Raw genomic sequence first — 20,376 nt, 5'->3', positions numbered from 1 at the left:
TTCAGTCCTAAATAGTCCCCATATCCCCTACGTAGTGCACTTCTGTTGACCAAAGCCCTTTGGAGAATAGGGGGTCACAGGTCCCAGCCAGTGCCAGTCTGTTACCACCACCCTCAGGGACCATGCAAAGCCATGCAGCACTTGGGACTGAAGAGGACTGATTGGGGCCCAGTGGTCTTGACATACTTCCAAATCAAATCAAATGTTATTTGTCACATGCGCCGAATACAACCTTACCGTGAAAAGTTCATTACAAGCCCTTAACCAACAATGCAGTTCAAGAAATAGAGTCGATACAATTTTAACTAAAGTAAAAAAATAAATAGAAAGTAACAATAAAATAACAATAACGAGGCTATATACAGGGGGTACCGGTACCAAGTCAATGTGCAGGGGTACAGGTTAGTCAAGGTATTTTGTACATGTAGGTAGGGGTTAAAGTGACTATGCAAAGATAATAAACAACGAGTAGCAGCAGTGTGAAAACAAAAGCGGGGTGTCCATGTAAATAGTCCGGATGGTCAGTTTATTAATTGTTCAGCAGTCTTATGGCTTGGGGATAGAAGCTGTTTAGAAGCCTCTTAGTCCTAGACTAGGTGCTCCGATACCGCTTGCTGTGCGGTAGCAGAGAGAACAGTCTATGACTTGGGTGACTGGAGTCTTTGACCATTTTTTGGGCTTTCTTCTGACACCTCCTGGTATAAAGGTCCTGGATGTCCTGTATGTCAGGAAGCTTGGCCCCAGTGATGTACTGTATGGCAGGAAGCTTGTCCCCAGTGATGTCCTGTATGGCAGGAAGCTTGGCCCCAGTGATGTCCTGTATGGCAGGCAGCTTGGCCCCAGTGATGTCCTGTATGGCAGGAAGCTTGGCCCCAGTGATGTACTGTGCCGTACACACTAAATTGTTTGTGGACTACATTATATGAGAGAGATTTGTATTGTAAGTGCAGAGTATCACAAAACGCATTGCAGTATTCTGGAGGGGCTGATTGATTTTGTACTACATCAGTTTTAGCATTGTTTGTCAGAGCAGAGACTCACAAAAAAACTAATATCAAAATGAAGCTGGGACAATAATATTTCCAGGTCAGTGAAGATAGATGCAGTAGGAAGTCTATACCATGTTTCCAACCCAGTTAGCTCTTACAACTGTTTGTTCATTCCCTGTCTTCACATCTGCCAGCTACACTTTCAAATCTCATTGGCTGCAGATGTGACCGCGTCCATATTAGGAAGTCACCAGATTTCAGGCAAACTGATATGAGTTTTGCCTGAAAACTGACGACTTCCTGATATGGATGCCGTTCGGCCACACTGGCAGTGATCGAAGTTTCCTAAAACAAACACAAGATTTCTCTAAAAATACAACTGTCCCCAGCTATGTTCATTGTGACTTCCGACGCCGACAGAGATGGCCGCCTCGCTGCAGGTTTTTGTTTTTTTACGTGCTATTTCTTACATTAGTACCCCAGGTCATCTTAGGTTTCATTACATACTGTCGAGAAGAACTACTGAATATAAGATCAGCGTCAACTCACCATCAGTACGACCAAGAATATGTTTTTCGCGACGCGGATCCTGTGTTCTGCCTTTCAAACAGGACAACGGAATGGATCCCATGCAGCGACCCAAAAAAACGACTCCGAAAAAGAGGGAAACGAGGCGGTCTTCTGGTCAGACTCCGGAGACGGGCACATCGTGCACCATTCCCTAGCATTCTTCTCGCCAATGTCCAGTCTCTTGACAACAAGGTTGATGAAATCCGAGCAAGGGTAGCATTCCAGAGGGACATCAGAGACTGTAACGTTCTTTGCTTCACGGAAACATGGCTCACTGGAGAGACGCTATCGGAGGCGGTGCAGCCAGCGGGTTTCTCCACGCATCGTGCCGACAGAAACAAACATCTTTCTGGTAAGAAGAGGGGCGGGGGCGTATGCCTTATGGCTAACGAGACATGGTGTGATGAAAGAAACATACAGGAACTCAAATCCTTCTGTTCACCTGATTTTAGAATTCCTCACAATCAAATGTCGACCGCATTATCTACCAAGAGAATTCTCTTCGATTATAATCACAGCCGTATATATCCCCCCCCCAAGCAGACACATCGATGGCTCTGAACAAACTTTATTTGACTCTTTGCAAACTGGAATCCATTTATCCGGAGGCTGCATTCATTGTAGCTGGGGATTTTAACAAGGCTAATCTGAAAACAAGACTCCCTAAATTTTATCAGCATATCGATTGCGCAACCAGGGGTGGAAAAACCTTGGATCATTGTTACTCTAACTTCCGCGACGCATATAAGGCCCTGCCCTGCCCCCCTTTCGGAAAAGCTGACCACGACTCCATTTTGTTGATCCCTGCCTACAGACAGAAAATAAAACAAGAGGCTCCCACGCTGAGGTCTGTCCAACGCTGGTCCGACCAAGCTGACTCCACACTCCAAGACTGCTTCCATCACGTGGACTGGGATATATTTCGTATTGCGACAGACAACAATATTGACGAATACGCTGATTCGGTGTGCGAGTTCATTAGAACGTGCGTTGAAGATGTCGTTCCCATAGCAACGATTAAAACATTCCCTAACCAGAAACCGTGGATTGATGGCAGCATTCACGTGAAACTGAAAGAGTGAACCACTGCTTTTAATCAGGGCAAGGTGACTGGCAACATGACCGAATACAAACAGTGCAGCTATTCCCTCCACAAGGCTATCAAACAAGCTAAGCGTCAGTACAGAGACAAAGTAGAATCTCAATTCAACGGCTCAGACACAAGAGGCATGTGGCAGGGTCTACAGTCAATCACGGACTACAAGAAGAAATCCAGCCCAGTCACGGACCAGGATGTCTTGCTCCCAGGCAGACTAAATAACTTTTTTGCCCGCTTTGAGGACAATACAGTGCCACTGACACGGCCTGCAACGAAAACATGCGGACTCTCCTTCACTGCAGCCGAGGTGAGTAAGACATTTAAACGTGTTAACCCTCGCAAGGCTGCAGGCCCAGACGGCATCCCCAGCCGCGCCCTCAGAGCATGCGCAGACCAGCTGGCCGGTGTGTTTACGGACATATTCAATCAATCCCTATACCAGTCTGCTGTTCCCACATGCTTCAAGAGGGCCACCATTGTTCCTGTTCCCAAGAAAGCTAAGGTAACTGAGCTAAACGACTACCGCGCCGTAGCACTCACTTCCGTCATCATGAAGTGCTTTGAGAGACTAGTCAAGGACCATATCACCTCCACCCTACCTGACACCCTAGACCCACTCCAATTTGCTTACCGCCCAAATAGGTCCACAGACGATGCAATCACAACCACACTGCACACTGCCCTAACCCATCTGGACAAGAGGAATACCTATGTGAGAATGCTGTTCATCGACTACAGCTCGGCATTCAACACCATAGTACCCTCCAAGCTCGTCATCAAGCTCGAGGCCCTGGGTCTCGACCCTGCCCTGTGCAACTGGGTACTGGACTTCCTGACGGGCCGCCCCCAGGTGGTGAGGGTAGGCAACAACATCTCCTCCCCGCTGATCCTCAACACTGGGGCCCCACAAGGGTGTGTTCTGAGCCCTCTCCTGTACTCCCTGTTCACCCACGACTGCGTGGCCACGCACGCCTCCAACTCAATCATCAAGTTTGCGGACGACACAACAGTGGTAGGCTTGATTACCAACAACGACGAGACGGCCTACAGGGAGGAGGTGAGGGCCCTCGGAGTGTGGTGTCAGGAAAATAACCTCACACTCAACGTTAACAAAACTAAGGAGATGATTGTGGACTTCAGGAAACAGCAGAGGGAACACCCCCCTATCCACATCGATGGAACATTAGTGGAGAGGGTAGCAAGTTTTAAGTTCCTCAGCATACACATCACAGACAAACTGAATTGGTCCACTCACACAGACAGCATCGTGAAGAAGGCGCAGCAGCGCCTCTTCAACCTCAGGAAGCTGAAGAAATTCGGCTTGTCACCAAAAGCACTCACAAACTTCTACAGATGCACAATCGAGAGCATCCTGGCGGGTTGTATCACCGCCTGGTACGGCAACTGCTCCGCCCTCAACCGTAAGGATCTCCAGAGGGTAGTGAGGTCTGCACAACGCATCACCGGGGGCAAACTACCTGCCCTCCAGGACACCTACACCACCCGATGTTACAGGAAGGCCATAAAGATCATCAAGGACAACAACCACCCGAGCCACTGCCTGTTCACCCCGCTATCATCCAGAAGGCAAGGTCAGTACAGGTGCATCAAAGCTGGGACCGAGAGACTGAAAAACAGCTTCTATCTCAAGGCCATCAGACTGTTAAACAGCCACCACTAACATTGAGTGGCTGCTGCCAACACACTGACACTGACACTGACTCAACTCCAGCCACTTTAATAATGGGAATTGATGGGAAATGATGTAAATATATCACTAGCCACTTTAAACAATGCTACCTTATATAATGTTACTTACCCTACATTATTCATCTCATATGCATACGTATATACTGTACTCTATATCATCGACTGCATCCTTATGTAATACATGTATCACTAGCCACTTTAACTATGCCACTTTGTTTACATACTCATCTCATATGTATATACTGTACTCGATACCATCTACTGTATCTTGCCTATGCTGCTCTGTACCATCACTCATTCATATATCCTTATGTACATATTCTTTATCCCCTTACACTGTGTATAAGACAGTAGTTTTGGAATTGTTAGTTAGATTACTTGTTGGTTATTACTGCATTGTCGGAACTAGAAGCACAAGCATTTCGCTACACTCGCATTAACATCTGCTAACCATGTGTATGTGACAAATAAAAGTCGATTTGATTTGATTTGATTTTGATTTGTTCTAATCTTGTAACTATCTATTAACAAGGTCTGGAGTGAGGGACACACAGGCTATGGTTTAACAAGGTCTGGAGTGAGGGACACACAGGCTATGGTTTAACAAGGTCTGGAGTGAGGGACACACAGGCTATGGTGTGTCTTCTAATGCTGTCTAAAAACATCCCAAACAGAGGGTAATGTCAATTGCAACTACAACTACAACTACAAAATATCATTCCGCAAAGATCAATCCAATGGAACGTCTCTGATCTTGGACTTCCTGGTCTTGACTTCCTGGTCTTTTTGGTCTAACAAAATGCTCTTTGACAGAATATTCTACTACCTGAACGTGACCAATAAGAAAACAGATGTTCCTTTTCTGTTTCAAAACGTTTCACTGCGTGTGCCTTTACTAAACAGGACCCGGATGCAGCTGTCAGGCAAAGGAAGGGCTCTGTTTTGTTCTTGACCCAGTGCATCTCAGAAGGCTCCTTGAATTGATGCCATAACAGTCATGAACTGATGTGGTATGATAAGCAGTCAGGCTGGTGAGGAGCAACAGTTTGCCACCTAAAACATCTGGGGTGCTAAATTACTCTTCCGCTTCCAGTTGTGTCTTTCACATGACATACTGACTTAAATACCTCACAGATTCACAAAACATCTTGTGGTCTGGAGTCTAATGTTCATGGCACGCATGCTGTTCCCAACCAGCTGGTGGGGAAATACACTTGTAAACATATCACGTCTCTTCTGAAGTATACACTGAACCCCATTTGAACAGTCAATCTGCATATTGCTGTATGTTACAGGATTCTGGTTTTGGTGACATTGCAACATGTCCTCATTAGTCCAAACTGATCACACACACACACACACACACACACACACACACACATACACACACACACACACACATACACACACTCACACTCACACACACACACACACACACACACACACACACACACACACACACACACACACACACACACACTCACACTCACACTCACACACACACACACACTCACACACACACACACACACACACACACACACACACACACACTCACACACACACACACACACACACACACACACACGCTCCATTGAGATCATCCATAGCGTTACCTGAGTAGAAGCCAGGTTCCCCTCTGAACACTGATGCATCTGGAGGAGAGGGAGGAGCAAGAGAAGAAGAGATGTGTCAACATATTCATTTAGAGAGGGAGGAGCGACAGGAGAAGAGTTGTGTCAACATATTCATTTAGAGAGGGAGGAGCGACAGGAGGAGAAGAGCTGTGTCAACATATTCATTTAGAGAGGGAGGAGCGACAGGAGGAGAAGAGCTGTGTCAACATATTCATTTAGAGAGGGAGGAGCGACAGGAGGAGAAGAGCTGTGTCAACATATTCATTTAGAGAGGGAGGAGCGACAGGAGGAGAAGAGCTGTGTCAACATATTCATTTAGAGAGGGAGGAGCGACAGGAGGAGAAGAGCTGTGTCAACATATTCATTTAGAGAGGGAGGAGCGACAGGAGGAGAAGAGCTGTGTCAACATATTCATTTAGAAGATCCATTACATTGTTGGAAGCATCAGGACTATCTGTGTGCTGGGGTTAATTAAAGGTGACATTTCTAAACATTAGCTTCAGTGAGTGTTGAGTTCTTTTGATGACGCTGCTCCTACATGCCTGTCCCTGTTGCAACATAGAGTATGTGGCAGTCATAAGGATGGGACATTGACAGCAGCCTTGTACTGAAGGCTACAGACTAGGGCCGTTCGAACGATGACACAATGAGATGAGAGGCGTCTCTGTCATCCTCAACACGGTCGTCTTAGCTTTGATGTGATGAACAAAATATAGAAATCTGCACACTGTTAATCAACCCTGCAGTTATATTCTGTAACGTTTCTAGCCGAAGGTCTTCGTCAGGCTCGAGTTGGATGTCACAACTTTCTCGTTGTTGGCCTTCTGTTGCTGTGCTTAGGAACACACACACACACACGCACACACACACACTCACACGACCTGTTCCCATTGCCTTTGGGTGAGGTGGGAGGATGACTCACACACCTCCTATGAACAGATGTAATCTCCACCATCCCCAACTCTGTTTAAAGGAAATGTGTTGTGAAGTAGAGAGGAAGCCAGAGTACAAACACCACATTCTTTGCTTCAGCTGAATTGAAATCTAAACTTTGAAGGAGGAGGTTTCAGACCGGTCATTTCAGCCCCCCTTTTCTATATTTTCAGACAGGTTTATTTTCCAGCTGTAAGAATTAGCCAAATTAAGATACTACACCTGTAGTAGCCTTTTTCACATCATCGTGCCGGCCTGAACCAAACTGTGCTAACTCTGACATGTTATTTTATATTCAGTAAAGTTCCAGCTACCACGGTGTAGGCATAACCAGGCCCGCACAGTACAGCATGGTTTGGCTCGGCTCGGGTACAGTCCCGTAGTGGGAAAAGCCTCGAGTGTGATTACCATATGATACTCACCAGTGGAAGTGAGAGTCAGGGACAGGAGGCAGAGGAGGAGCACAGTGAAGTGCAGCATGTTGGTCTGTGTAGAACCCCCTGAAGGTGATGATTAGAACCAAGCCGATAATGGAACATTAGCAGGACAGGATGCTTTTCCTGCAAGGCAGACAGAGAGACAGAGAGACAGAGAGCCAGAGAGCCAGAGAGACAGAGAGACAGAGAGACAGAGAGTGGAGAGACAGAGAGACAGAGAGACAGAGAGACAGAGAAACAGAGAGAGAGAGACAGAGAGTAGAGAGACAGAGAGACAGAGAGACAGAGAGTGGAGAGACAGAGAGACAGAGAGACAGAGAGACAGAGAGACAGAGAAACAGAGAGAGAGAGACAGAGAGTAGAGAGACAGAGAGACAGAGAGACAGAGAGACAGAGAGTGGAGAGACAGAGAGACAGAGAGACAGAGTGGAGAGACATACTATAAATATCTGAGTCATGGTACAACACATAATACCACTATAATGTGTCGTAACATTACATATGCGTTTCCATTACTAGGAGCGTTCTGTGATGTAGTGTAATTAGTCTTCAAAGAGACGTCATCAAAGTTACACAATTTGAATTGCCGTAAGTAAGGTCAAGAAGGTATTAAAAAACATTGGGCAGCCATCCTCATAATAAACTTCTAAAGTCTAAACATAATGAACAGTACATTTTGACCCCTTTTTAGTAGTGCTGTGATTGTGTAGTGACCGAGCAGTTCAAACGTAAAGCAGTGACATTTCTCTAATTTAGCAGATTAATCCACCAGACAGAGTGATGACATTCTCATTGGTCCGGCAAAACCAAACTACTGAGCATGGACATGAAGGATAAGCTTAAAGGAACATTCCAGTGCATCAAGCTGAAAACGCTTGGCCTCGTTGGCATCAGGTCGAAATAGCTACTTCAGTACACACAACAGTTCAACAGGGTATGAGAACAAAACACTAGATGTCACTTGGCTGGCTCAATGGACCTGCTAGGTGCTACCATTTCACACTGGAAGACCAAGGATAGAAAGAAGAAGAGGGCCCAATGGGGACGAAGAAGATGACGTTAGGTAAGAACACATGAGGTATATGTAGCCTCCAATTTAGGGATGATATGAGTGAATTCATTGACTACGTTCCATACTCTGGCATTGCCCATGTCCATATAATAAAACACGGGCACAGTACAGTACTAGTACCGTTTCCATTACTCACGCCATTGGCCATGAACAACAGTAACGACCATGTCAGCCTCCTAGGCACCACAGCAGGGGGGCAGCTCCACCAACAGGTTGACCACATCATGACTGAAAGGGTGACCGTTGTCACAAGCAGCAACCCTCCCTGAGCACTGTTTTAGCTGAGTGGGCACTCAAGACACTGCCCCCCAGACCAACAACAGAGACGAACTGATTTCATCTTCACTGCACTCGTATCAACCCATCGTCAAGGAAACACAATACGACAAGCAACAGCTGTTTCAGCAACACTCTAGAATGGTGGTCCTCGGAGGCAGCGGAACAGAGGAATAGAACAGCGGATCGGCATCTTCCTGATGCTGCGTATCCCTGGAGACGTCTGCCATAGCGACAGATAGGCTCCAGGTAATGATGTTCACCACTACCCAGCAAACCAAAATTGGTTCTGGGAAAGTTCCAGAACATTTGTAAGGTCGCGGCAAATGTTCTCATAACACAAAAAACTGTTGAAAATAGAATGTTTGCATAAAACATTTGCCTGATGTTACTATAATGTTCCTAGAACATATTTAATCTGTTCTTTAAATGTTCCCCGAATGTTTCATTAGGTTGTGGGAACATTGCGGGGACATCACAAAAGATATGTTCCCAAAACACAAAAACTGTCCAGCTGCGTGGATGATTCTCCAATGTTTCTTTTCAGTGCAAAAAACATTCACCTGATGTTACAAGAACGTTCCCAGAACACGTTGTATGTTCTCTAAAAGGTTCCCAGAACACGTTGTATGTTCTCTAAAAGGTTCCCAGAACACGTTGTATGTTCTCTAAAAGGTTTCCAGAACACGTTGTATGTTCTCTAAAAGGTTCCCAGAACACGTTGTATGTTCTCTAAAAGGTTCCCAGAACACGTTGTATGCTCTCTAAAAGGTTCCCAGAACACGTTGTATGTTCTCTAAAAGGTTCCCAGAACACGTTGTGTGTTCTCTAAAAGGTTTCCAGAACACGTTGTATGTTCTCTAAAAGGTTTCCAGAACACGTTGTATGTTCTCTAAAAGGTTCCCAGAACACGTTGTATGTTCTCTAAAAGGTTCCCAGAACACGTTGTATGTTCTCTAAAAGGTTTCCAGAACACGTTGTATGTTCTCTAAAAGGTTTCCAGAACACGTTGTATGTTCTCTAAAAGGTTTCCAGAACACGTTGTGTGTTCTCTAAAAGGTTTCCAGAACATTTCTTTAGGTTGTGGGAACATTGTGGGGATATGACAAGATATAGGTTCCCAAAATATTTAATGTGCAAAGTCATAAAATCTGATTTTAAACCCAACCCTAACATTAACCACAGTGCTAACCCTAATGCCTAACCCTAACCTTAAATTAAGACCAAAAAACACATCTTTGTTTTCATGAAATTTGACAATATAGACAATTTTGACTTTGCAGTTGGCCTATCTACAGGGAAATTGCTCAGTTCTACCTTCAGGACAAAACTCATGACAATAACCGTCAACCTGCTGACATCAATTAGAGAAATGGAGAGGAAACATGCTAAGGTCATCAAACACTCCCTCTATGCCTCATCTAACACTGACCAGGACTAAATGGGATTAACGGGTCTGATATGTGATATGAGAGGCTATGAATCACACAGATGCAGAGAGACAAGTCTTACTTACTTTTCAGCAGCGGTGGCAAGGAGATAACGTAGGGGGGGAATTGTCACCAGGAAGGCACAATCACTCCATCAGTGCTCAGACTGTCCGCAATAGACTGAGAGAGGCTGGCTGAGGGCTTGTAGGCCTGTTGTAAGGCAGGTCCTCACCAGACATCACCAGCAACAACGTCGCCTATGGGAACAAACCCACCGTCGCTGGACCAGACAGGACTGGCATAAAGTGCTCTTCACTGACGAGTCGTGGTTTTGTCTCACCAGGGGTGATGGTCGGATTCACGTTTATCCTCTAAAAAATGAGCGTTACACCGAGGCCTGTACTCCGGAGCGGAATCGATTTGGAGGTGGAGGGTCCGTCATGGTCTGGGGTGGTGTGTCACAGCATCATCGGACTGAGCTTGTTGTCATTGCAGGCAATCTCAACGCTGTGCGTTACAGGGAAGACATCCTCCTCCCTCATGTGGTACCCTTCCTGCAGGTTCATCCTGACATGACCCTCCAGCATGACAATGCCACCAGCCATACTGCTCGTTCTGTGTGTGATTTCCTGCAAGACAGGAATGTCAGTGTTCTGCCATGGCAAGCGAAGGGCCCGGATCTCAATCCCATTGAGCACATCTGGGACCTGTTGGATCGGAGGGTGTGGGCTAGGGCCATTCCCCCCAGAAATGTCCGGGAACTTGCAGGTGCCTTGGTGGAAGAGTGGGGTAACATCTCACAGCAAGAACTGGCAAATCTGGAGCAGTCCATGAGGAAGAGATGCACTGCAGTACTTAATGCAGCTGGAGGCCACACCAGATACTGATTTTGACCCCCCCCCCCCCCCTTTGTTCAGGGACACATTATTCACATGTCTGTGGAACTTGTTCAGTTTATGTCTCAGTTGTTGAATCTTGTTATGTTCATACAAATATTTACACATGTTAAGTTTGCTGAACATAAACGCAGTTGACAGTGAGAGGACATTTTTTTGTTGTTGCTGAGATTAGATATATATTTTTTATATATATTATTTTTTCAAATCACACACACACACACACACACACACACACACACACACACACACACTCCATTGAGATGATGAGATAATTTCTGAGCTTTACAGCTGGAGAAATGAAACAAAGAGGGGATTTCGTTTTCACTGCACTCGTATCCTAGCAACCCATTTCAGAGGAAGCAGTTGTGTGTTTGCAGGGACCTCTTGTGACTGTGAATAAAAACTATGCAAACACTAATTTAAAGACCGGAACACCATAGGTTGGGGACCTGGGCCTGTATTCATAAAGCATATCAGAGTAGCAGTGCTGATCTAGGATCAGGTCCCCATGTTCATGTCATCTGATGTATTATGATCTGAAAGACTAAACTGATCCTACAGCCCCAGGTCATTAATTCCAGGCCCACTACAAAACATGACGATACAGTAAAAGGCTCTCAACAGCTAGTACAACAACCCAGAGACTCTCATACACTGCAAACAGCTGGGATCCTGCTTTTTACAACATTATTAAGGTAGGAATCATGACCATATTTAAGAAGTGCACATACAGATATGATATCTTAATTTGATCACTCTGTTGTCACAGAGAATTTTCCTACGCAGCAGGAAATTATAATTATAGTGTATCTGAGGTTTAAAAATGCTTTCAAATTTCAGACTTGATTTATCCTAACTAAAAATGTATCAACCCCTACAAAAATATCCCTTAGTTATAATCAACATAATCATTCACATTTCTTGTTTGCTGCAGGATAAATCTCCTGCTGTGAGAAACTGGTCAAATTAAGATAGCACATCTGTAGGAGAGGATATATAGTGCATCTTGTAGAATACAGTATAATCGATCAAATACATATTTCACATATACAGTATCCTGTACCTATTACAGCCTCAAATACATTTCAAGTTCTAAACAGACATCTAAGGGCTGGCTTCTACCTTTCTCTTTCTCTGAAAGGTGTCCTGGGGAATGTACTGTAGAATCAAAGAGACAGCAGAGGAACAGCAGACAGGGTCGTGATCAGTAATAATCAGTAATAATGTGGTCTGGTCACCTCAGGCTCCTGGTTCCTCTATTGCACCAGGCTGAATGCACCTGATGAGGGAAGCTCAATTCCCTCACGCTAAATCACCAGCCAGGGACCAGGAACCAGGGACCAGGAACCAGGGACTAGTGACCAGGGACTAGTGACCAGAGACTAGTGACCAGTAACCAGGGACTAGTGACCAGGGACCAGGGACTAGTGACCAGGGACCAGGGTCTAGTGATCAGGGACCAGGGTCTAGTGACAAGGGACTAGTGACCAGGGACTAGTGACCAGGGACCAGGAACTAGTGACCAGGGACTAGTGACCAGGGACTAGTGACCAGGGACTAGTGACCAGGGATCAGGGACTAGTGACCAGGGACCAGGGACTAGTGACCAGGGACCAGTGGCCAGGGACCAGGGACTAGTGACCAGGGACTAGTAACCAGGGACTAATGACCAGGGACTAGTGACCAGGGACTAGTGACCAGGGACTAGTAACCAGGGACTAGTGACTAGTGACCAGTGACTAGCGACCAGGGACTAGTGACCAGGGACTAGTGACCAGGGACTAGTGACCAGGGACCAGGGACTAGTGTCCAGTGACCAGGGACTAGCGACCAGGGACTAGTGACCAGGGACTAGTGACCAGAGACCAGTGACCAGGGACCAGGGACTAGTGACCAGGGACTAGTAACCAGGGACCAGGGACTAGTGACCAGGGACTAGTAACCAGGGACTAGTGACTAGTGACCAGGGTCTAGCAACCAGGGACTAGTGACCAGGGACCAGGGACTAGTGGCCAGTGACCAGGGACCAGGAACCAGGGACTAGTGACCAGGGACCAGGATTTATACCGTGGTCGGGCCCTGCTACACTAACGGCCCTGCTACACTAACGGCCCTGCTACACTAACGGTCCTGCTACACTAACGGTCCTGCTACACTAACGGTCCTGCTACACTGACGGCCCTGCTACACTAACGGCCCTGCTACACTAACGGTCCTGCTACACTAACGGCCCTGCTACACTGACGGCCCTGCTACACTGACGGCCCTGCTACACTGACGGCCCTGCTACACTGACGGCCCTGCTACACTGACGGCCCTGCTACACTAACGGCCCTGCTACACTAACGGCCCTGCTACACTAACGACCCTGCTACACTAACGGCCCTGCTACACTAACGGCCCTGCTACACTAACGGCCCTGCTACACTGACGGCCCTGCTACACTGACGGCCCTGCTACACTGACGGCCCTGCTACACTAACGGCCCTACTACACTAACGGCCCTGCTACACTAACGGTCCTGCTACACTGACGGCCCTGCTACACTGACGGCCCAGTGCAGTAATACCTAATGCTTGTGTTTCTAGCTCCAACAGTGCAGTAATACCTAGCTAAATGTTTGTGTTTCTAGCTCCAACAGTGCAATAATACCTAGCTAAATGTTTGTGTTCCTAGCTCCAACAGTGCAGAAAGAAAAGCTCATTTTTTTGTCCACTAAAATAACATCAAACTGATCAGAAATACAGTGTAGACATTGTTAATGTTGTAAATGACTACTGTAGCTGGAAACGGCAGATTCTTTATGGAATATCTATATAGGCGTACAGAGGCCCATTATCAGCAACCATCACCCCTGTGTTCCAATGGCACGTTGTGTTAACTAATCCAAGTTTATCATTTTAAAAGACTAACTGATAATTAGAAAACCCTTTTGCAATTATGTTAGCACAGCTGAAAATCGTCAAACTGGCCTTCTTTAGACTAGTTGAGTATCTGGAGCATCAGCATTTGTCGGATCGATTACAGGCTCAAAATGGCCAGAAACAAATCACTTTCTTCTGAAACTCGTCAGTCTATTCTTGTTCTGAGAAATGAAGGATATTCCATGCGAGAAATTGCCAAGAAACTGAAGATTTCGTACAACGTTGTGTACTACTCCCTTCACAGAACAGCGCAAACTCGCTCTAACCAGAATAGAAAGAGGAGTGAGAGGCTTCGGTGCACAATTGAGCAAATGGACAAGTACATTAGAGTGTCTAGTTTGAGAAACAGACGCCTCACAAGTCCTCAACTGGCAGCGCCATTAAATAGTACCTGCAAACCACCAGTCTCAACGTCAACAGTGAAGAGGTTCCTCTGTCCAGTGTCTGTGTTCTTTTGCCCATCCTAATCTTTTATTTTTATTGGCCAGTCTGAGATATGGCTTTTTCTTTGCAACTCTGCCTAGAAGGCCAGCATTGTTTTCCTCGAAGCAGCCAAAAAAGGTGTTAAACTTGTCCGGGAGCGAGGCATCGGTGTCCGGGAGCGAGGCGTCGGTGTCGGGGACGTGGCATCGGTGTGTCGGGAGCGAGAGGTCGGTGTCCGGGAGCGAGGGGTCGGTGTCCGGGAGCGAGGGGTCGGTGTCCGGGAGCGAGTCGTCTGTGTCCGGGAGCGAGGGGTCGGTGTCCGGGAGCGAGGGGTCGGTGTCCGGGAGCGAGGGGTCGGTGTCTGGGACGTGGCATCGGTGTCCGGGAGCGAGGCGTCGGTGTCCGGGAGCGAGGCGTCCGTGTCCGGGACGTGGCTGGCTTTCTCTTTATGATCTCTGGGATTGTCTGGAGTCCCTGCCACATACGTCTCATGTCTGAGCCGTTGAATTGCGACTCCACTTTGTCCCTGTACTGTTGTTTTGCTTCTTTGCATTACGCAGGTCGTAGCTGGTCTGTTTGTGCCCGTCCATGTTCCCAGTCACCTTGCCAGTGACACAACACTGATGATGACGCGTGTAACGTAGCTGACTTGGAGGTCTCATTAACCAGTAGTCTGATTTTGATCTGATAGGGCTGTCTCTCTTTCCCCACTGTGTTCACCACCTGCCAACAGTGTTTTAATGCCGAGTCAATGCTATTCATCTATCCGCTAGCAGTGTAAAAATGTGTATAAATATGTCGAGATAGACCATGGCGAGACCCAGACAATTAAAAAACCTTCAGACTGGACTGGAGTATTACAAGACTGCAGTACAGCACCTGCCAACTGTGTTTTAGTGCTGAATCACTGTTATTCCTCTACCCGCTAGCAGTGTTACGTATCATAGCCTTCCCCTATGAATTATTTATCAAAGATAATTGACTTGTGAATATAGAATGGCCAACAGACGATAAAAATGTGGCCTCCTGAGAATCCACTACATCTCCCCGATGAATCCTCAATAGAGGCTTTATATTTATTTTCTGGTTTCCACTGCTTGCATCTCTTTACATACACCATCCTGTAGCACAGGGAAGCATCTCCCAATGGACCCACTGACTGGTGGATTCTATTAAAAGAGGAGAGGAGGTACAGACACAGCCCATCCAACCCTATTAGACGGGAGATAGAACAGCACAGTGCCTGCAGATAGAGCTTCACCCTGGCCCACACGGTCTGCTGAGAACCCTTGTCGCTCTGACAACAGGGTCTATTTGTTGGATGAGGAAATAGATGCCGTGCCCGTTTGGTTCTCTGTAAAAGCGGGTTCTGTTGCCAACGTTTTGCTACGCTGTGCCCTAATGAAGATGACCGAGACTTGGCAAATCAATTCTAGCTACCTGCAATCCTACTTACCACTTGTAAAAATTACTAGCCAATCTATTAAATTAAGCAGAAAACTGTCAGTGGATAGAGAAGACAAAGACCCATAATGCTGTAATAATAGTAGTAGTAATAACCGTATAATTTCAACCCGTCAAGACAATCAACTGGATTGATTATACATTTGATTGGGACGTTCATGGCAATAACTGTTTTGCTTTGTCTTCTGCGTAGGTCTAGCTTATGGTACGGCCCGGTACACGTCCTAGTGACTAGACTAGTGCAAAGAATGCCCCACACAACAGGCATAGTGTTGGGATGTAAATCCTATCGTAGACTGGCCCAGTCATGCTCCATTCTCTATGCCGCTCACTCTCTCTAGTCTCCACGACTTGTCACACTAATGTAAAGTAAGCTGCTTATCCTGCTCTTCCAGTCAACATAATGCCTTTAGGGTCACAAAGGCTACGCACACCAGCTGACCAATATATCAATAACGCCAGCGCAATCATTCATTCAATCCATGCCATGCATTTAAGCTTCAGGCTGGTCTAGGCTATGCATAAATCACATAGGCCTATTCATGCTCTGCAGTCATCACTAACAATAGCTCTGCCCTGATACATGGCTGTAGACTGCTCTGCTAGGAAGCATCAAGACTGCCAGTGTGCAGGTGTTTTCCTCTTTATTATGTGGACTACAGTCTTGTCTCATGGCAACACTAAGCTATGCTATTTACAAATAGATTGAGAAGGTCAGACACTGTATCTATCAGTGAAAATATGATCATTTGAAATTATTTTTTATTTAACCTTTATTTTATCAGGGAGTCATACTTGAAGGGTATAATATCATGTTAGTGTATTTACAGTCGTTTATATTCCATGACATGTTTTCCAGTAAACAGGAATCTGAACCACAGGCATGTGATAACATGTTTCTTTATGTAGAGGCCTGTGAAGCTTTTTCACTGGTACGGTCAATTCACGGTCCATCTCCATTATAGAGTACTAACTGTCACATCACCATGGAGACACAGTTATTTATTCACTTGACCTTTCTCTTTTAATAAAGCTCCCATTGTTTCTAACTGTCCCTTCTCACCACACAGCTTCAGAACCATGACTGTGAAATGTTGGTCAGGGGATTAATGACTGGGGATACATGGCTGGGGGTAAATGACTGGAGATAAATGGCTGGGGATAAATGGCTGGGGATAAATGGCTGGGGATAAATGACTGGGGATAAATGGCTGGGGATAAATGGCTGGGGGTAAATGGCTGGGGATAAATGGCTGGGGATAAATGGCTGGGGGTAAATGATTGGGGATAAATGACTGGGGGTAAATGACTGGGGATAAATGGCTGGGGATAAATGGCTGGGGGTAAATGACTGGAGATAAATGGCTGGGGATAAATGGCTGGGGATAAATGACTGGGGATAAATGGCTGGGGGTAAATGGCTGGGGATAAATGGCTGGGGATAAATGGCTGGGGGTAAATGGCTGGGGATAAATGGCTGGGGATAAATGGCTGGGGGTAAATGGCTGGGGGTAAATGATTGGGGGTAAATGATTGGGGATAAATGACTGGGGGTAAATGGCTGGGGGTAAATGGCTGGGGGTAAATGATTGGGGATAAATGACTGGGGGTAAATGACTGGGGGTAAATGACTGGGGGTAAATGACTGGGGGTAAATGACTGGGGGTAAATGGCTGAGGGTAAATGGCTGAGGGTAAATGGCTTGGAGTAAATGGCTGTGATTCCCTTAGATTCCCTTAGCCTAAACCACAGAGGGGTGTGTGCTCAGCCCCCTCCTGTACTCACTGTTTACCCATGACCCCGTGGCCACGCATGCCTCCAACTCAACCATCAAGTTTGCAGATGACACAACAGTAGTAGGCTTAAGCACCAACAACGATGAGACACTCTGCAGGGAGGAGGTGAGGGCACTCATTCATCACATGAATGCGGTGTCAGGAAAACAGCCTTTCACTCAACGTCAACAAAACAATGGAGATGATCATGGATTTCAGGAAACAGCAGAGGGAGTACCCCTTTATCCACATCGACGGGACAGCAGTGAAGAAGGTGGAAAGTTTTAAGTTCCTCGGTGTACACATCACAGACTGAAATGGTTCACCGACATAGACAGTTTGGTGAAGAAAGTGCAACAGCGACCCTTCAACCTCAGGAAGCTGAAGAAATTTGGCTTGGCAACTGAAACCCTCACAAATTTTTACAGATGCACGACTGAGAGCATCCTGTCGGACTGTATAACCGCCTGGTACGACAACTGAACCTTCCGCAACCGCAGGGCTCTCCAGAGGGTAGTGCGGTCTGCCCAAAGCATCACCAGGGGCAAACTACCTACCTTCCAAGACAACTACACCACCCGATGTCACAGGAAGGCCAAAAAGATCATCAAGAACAACAACCACCCAAGCCACCGCCTGTTCACCCCGCTATCATCCAGAAGGCGAGGTCAGTACAGGTGCATCAAAGCTGGGACCGAGAGACTGAAAAACAGCTTCTATCTTAAGACCATCAGACTGTTAAATAGCCATCACTAGCACATTAGAGGCGGCTGACTATATACATAGACTTAAAATCACTGGCCACTTTAATAATATTTCATATTTTGCATTACTCATCTCATATGTACTGTATATACTGTATCTTAGTCTATGCCGCTCTGACATTGCTCATCCAAATATTTATATATTCTTAACTCCATTCCTTTACTTAGATTTGAGTGTATTGTGTGTATTGTGTGAAATTGTTAGATACTACAGCACTATCAGTGCTAGAAGCACAAACATTTCGCTACACCCGCAATAACATCTGCTAATCACACGTATGTGACCAATAACATTTAATTTGATTTTAATTTGATTAAATGAGCCACAAACCATAAAGATTAATTGTATTTTGTCTTTCAGAGGGCTTACATTCATTGGTGCAATGAATATCCATAACCACAACCTGCCATATCATATATTATTGATGATTCATTGGCTGACATTGAACATAACAAGATAGAAAATAGAGCAGAACACTGTGTTGCTACTGCTGCTGCCTGCTACTGCTGCTGCCTACTACTGCTGCTGCCAGCTACTGCTGCTGTCTGCTACTGCTACTGCCTGCTACTGCTGCTGCCTGCTACTGCTGCTGTCTGCTACTGCTGCTGCCTGCTACTGCTGCTGCCTGCTACTGCTGCTGTCTGCTACTGCTGCTGCCGGCAACTGCTGCAGCAGAGGAGGAGGAGAGGAGCGCTCAGTCAGAGAGGCAGAGGAGAGGAGTGCTCAGTCAGAGAGGAGGACGAGAGGAGTGCTCAGTCAGAGAGGCGGAGGAGAGGAGCGCTCAGTCAGAGAGGAGGAGGAGAGGAGCGCTCAGTCAGAGAGGCAGAGGAGAGGAGCGCTCAGTCAGAGAGGAGGAGGAGAGGAGCGCTCAGTCAGAGAGGAGGAGGAGAGGAGCGCTCAGTCAGAGAGGAGGAGGAGAGGAGCGCTCAGTCAGAGAGGCGGAGGAGAGGAGCGCTCAGTCAGAGAGGAGGAGAGGAGCGCTCAGTCAGAGAGGAGGAGGAGAGGAGCGCTCAGTCAGAGAGGAGGAGGAGAGGCGCGCTCAGGCAGAGAGGAGGAGGAGAGGAGCGCTCAGTCAGAGAGGAGGAGGAGAGGAGCGCTCAGTCAGAGAGGCAGAGGAGAGGAGCGCTCAGTCAGAGAGGAGGAGGAGAGGAGCGCTCAGTCAGAGAGGAGGAGGAGAGGAGCGCTCAGTCAGAGAGGCAGAGGAGAGGAGCGCTCAGGCAGAGAGGCAGAACTTAGGAAGAAACCGAGAGAAACCAGGCTATGCGGGTTTGGCCAGTCCTCTTCTGGCTGTGCTGGGTGGAGATTATAAAAAAACATGGCCAAGAAGTTCAAATATTCATAGATGACCAGCAGGGTCAAATAATCATCATCATCATCACCATCGTCACCACCATCGTCACCATCACTATCATCATGCTCGCTGTGACACAAACCCATGAGGACATGTTTTGACTGAAGATGATATTTGACTATAACTCCAAGAGTATAAAGGCCTGGAGAATGAAAAACATGAGCAAGAGAACAAGTCTCGCCAACTTGTAAACATCCTTCAAGCATTAAACATGAGAGGACAGGATGAGAAAGACGATGTAATTAATATGGGTATCTCACTAAACCACTGCCATTAAGCTTTACTCCCTGGGAAGTTCTAATTCAATACCTCCTCGAGATACTTAGTCTGTCAAACACATTCAGTGGTGCCATATTTTCACTCACTCCCACACAGTGGTTAAGTATTCCCTTCATCCCATATCAGTTATCTGTCTGGAGAGTGTTGCCCTGATTTGAAGGTCATATTCTGAGTTACTCTAACAAGTCAGGATACTTAAGGGGAAAGGAAAAGCAGAAACAAGCATTAAATGGAGAAAAAAATACTTCATTGAAATAGAATAGAAGATGTTGCAGCCCGGAATCCCAAGCTAAGTAGACGCAGCCTTTGCTCTCCATTGGGGATATTATCCAGTCACCATTCATG

At 46.5% G+C, this 20,376-nt stretch overlaps 1 protein-coding gene across 2 annotated transcripts in view; it reads right to left on the bottom strand.

The window, feature by feature from the left end:
- Window positions 1-20,376, bottom strand: part of LOC115115226 (contactin-1a-like) — a 181,215-nt gene that overhangs the window by 83,136 nt on the left and 77,703 nt on the right. For both annotated transcript variants that reach the window (XM_065022342.1, XM_065022343.1), the window contains exons 2-3: window positions 7,359-7,496; window positions 5,983-6,021 (exon numbers count right to left, since the gene is read on the bottom strand). In XM_065022342.1, coding sequence (XP_064878414.1) covers window positions 5,983-6,021; window positions 7,359-7,416 — 97 coding nt within the window. In that variant the 5' untranslated portion in view covers window positions 7,417-7,496. The remainder of the gene's footprint in view (window positions 1-5,982; window positions 6,022-7,358; window positions 7,497-20,376) is intronic.

This window comes from Oncorhynchus nerka, linkage group LG9a, assembly GCF_034236695.1.
Source record: "Oncorhynchus nerka isolate Pitt River linkage group LG9a, Oner_Uvic_2.0, whole genome shotgun sequence".
Taxonomy (NCBI): Eukaryota; Metazoa; Chordata; class Actinopteri; order Salmoniformes; family Salmonidae; genus Oncorhynchus; species Oncorhynchus nerka.
Note: the sequence above shows the minus strand (reverse complement) of the source record. Positions and strands in the feature narration are given on the sequence as shown.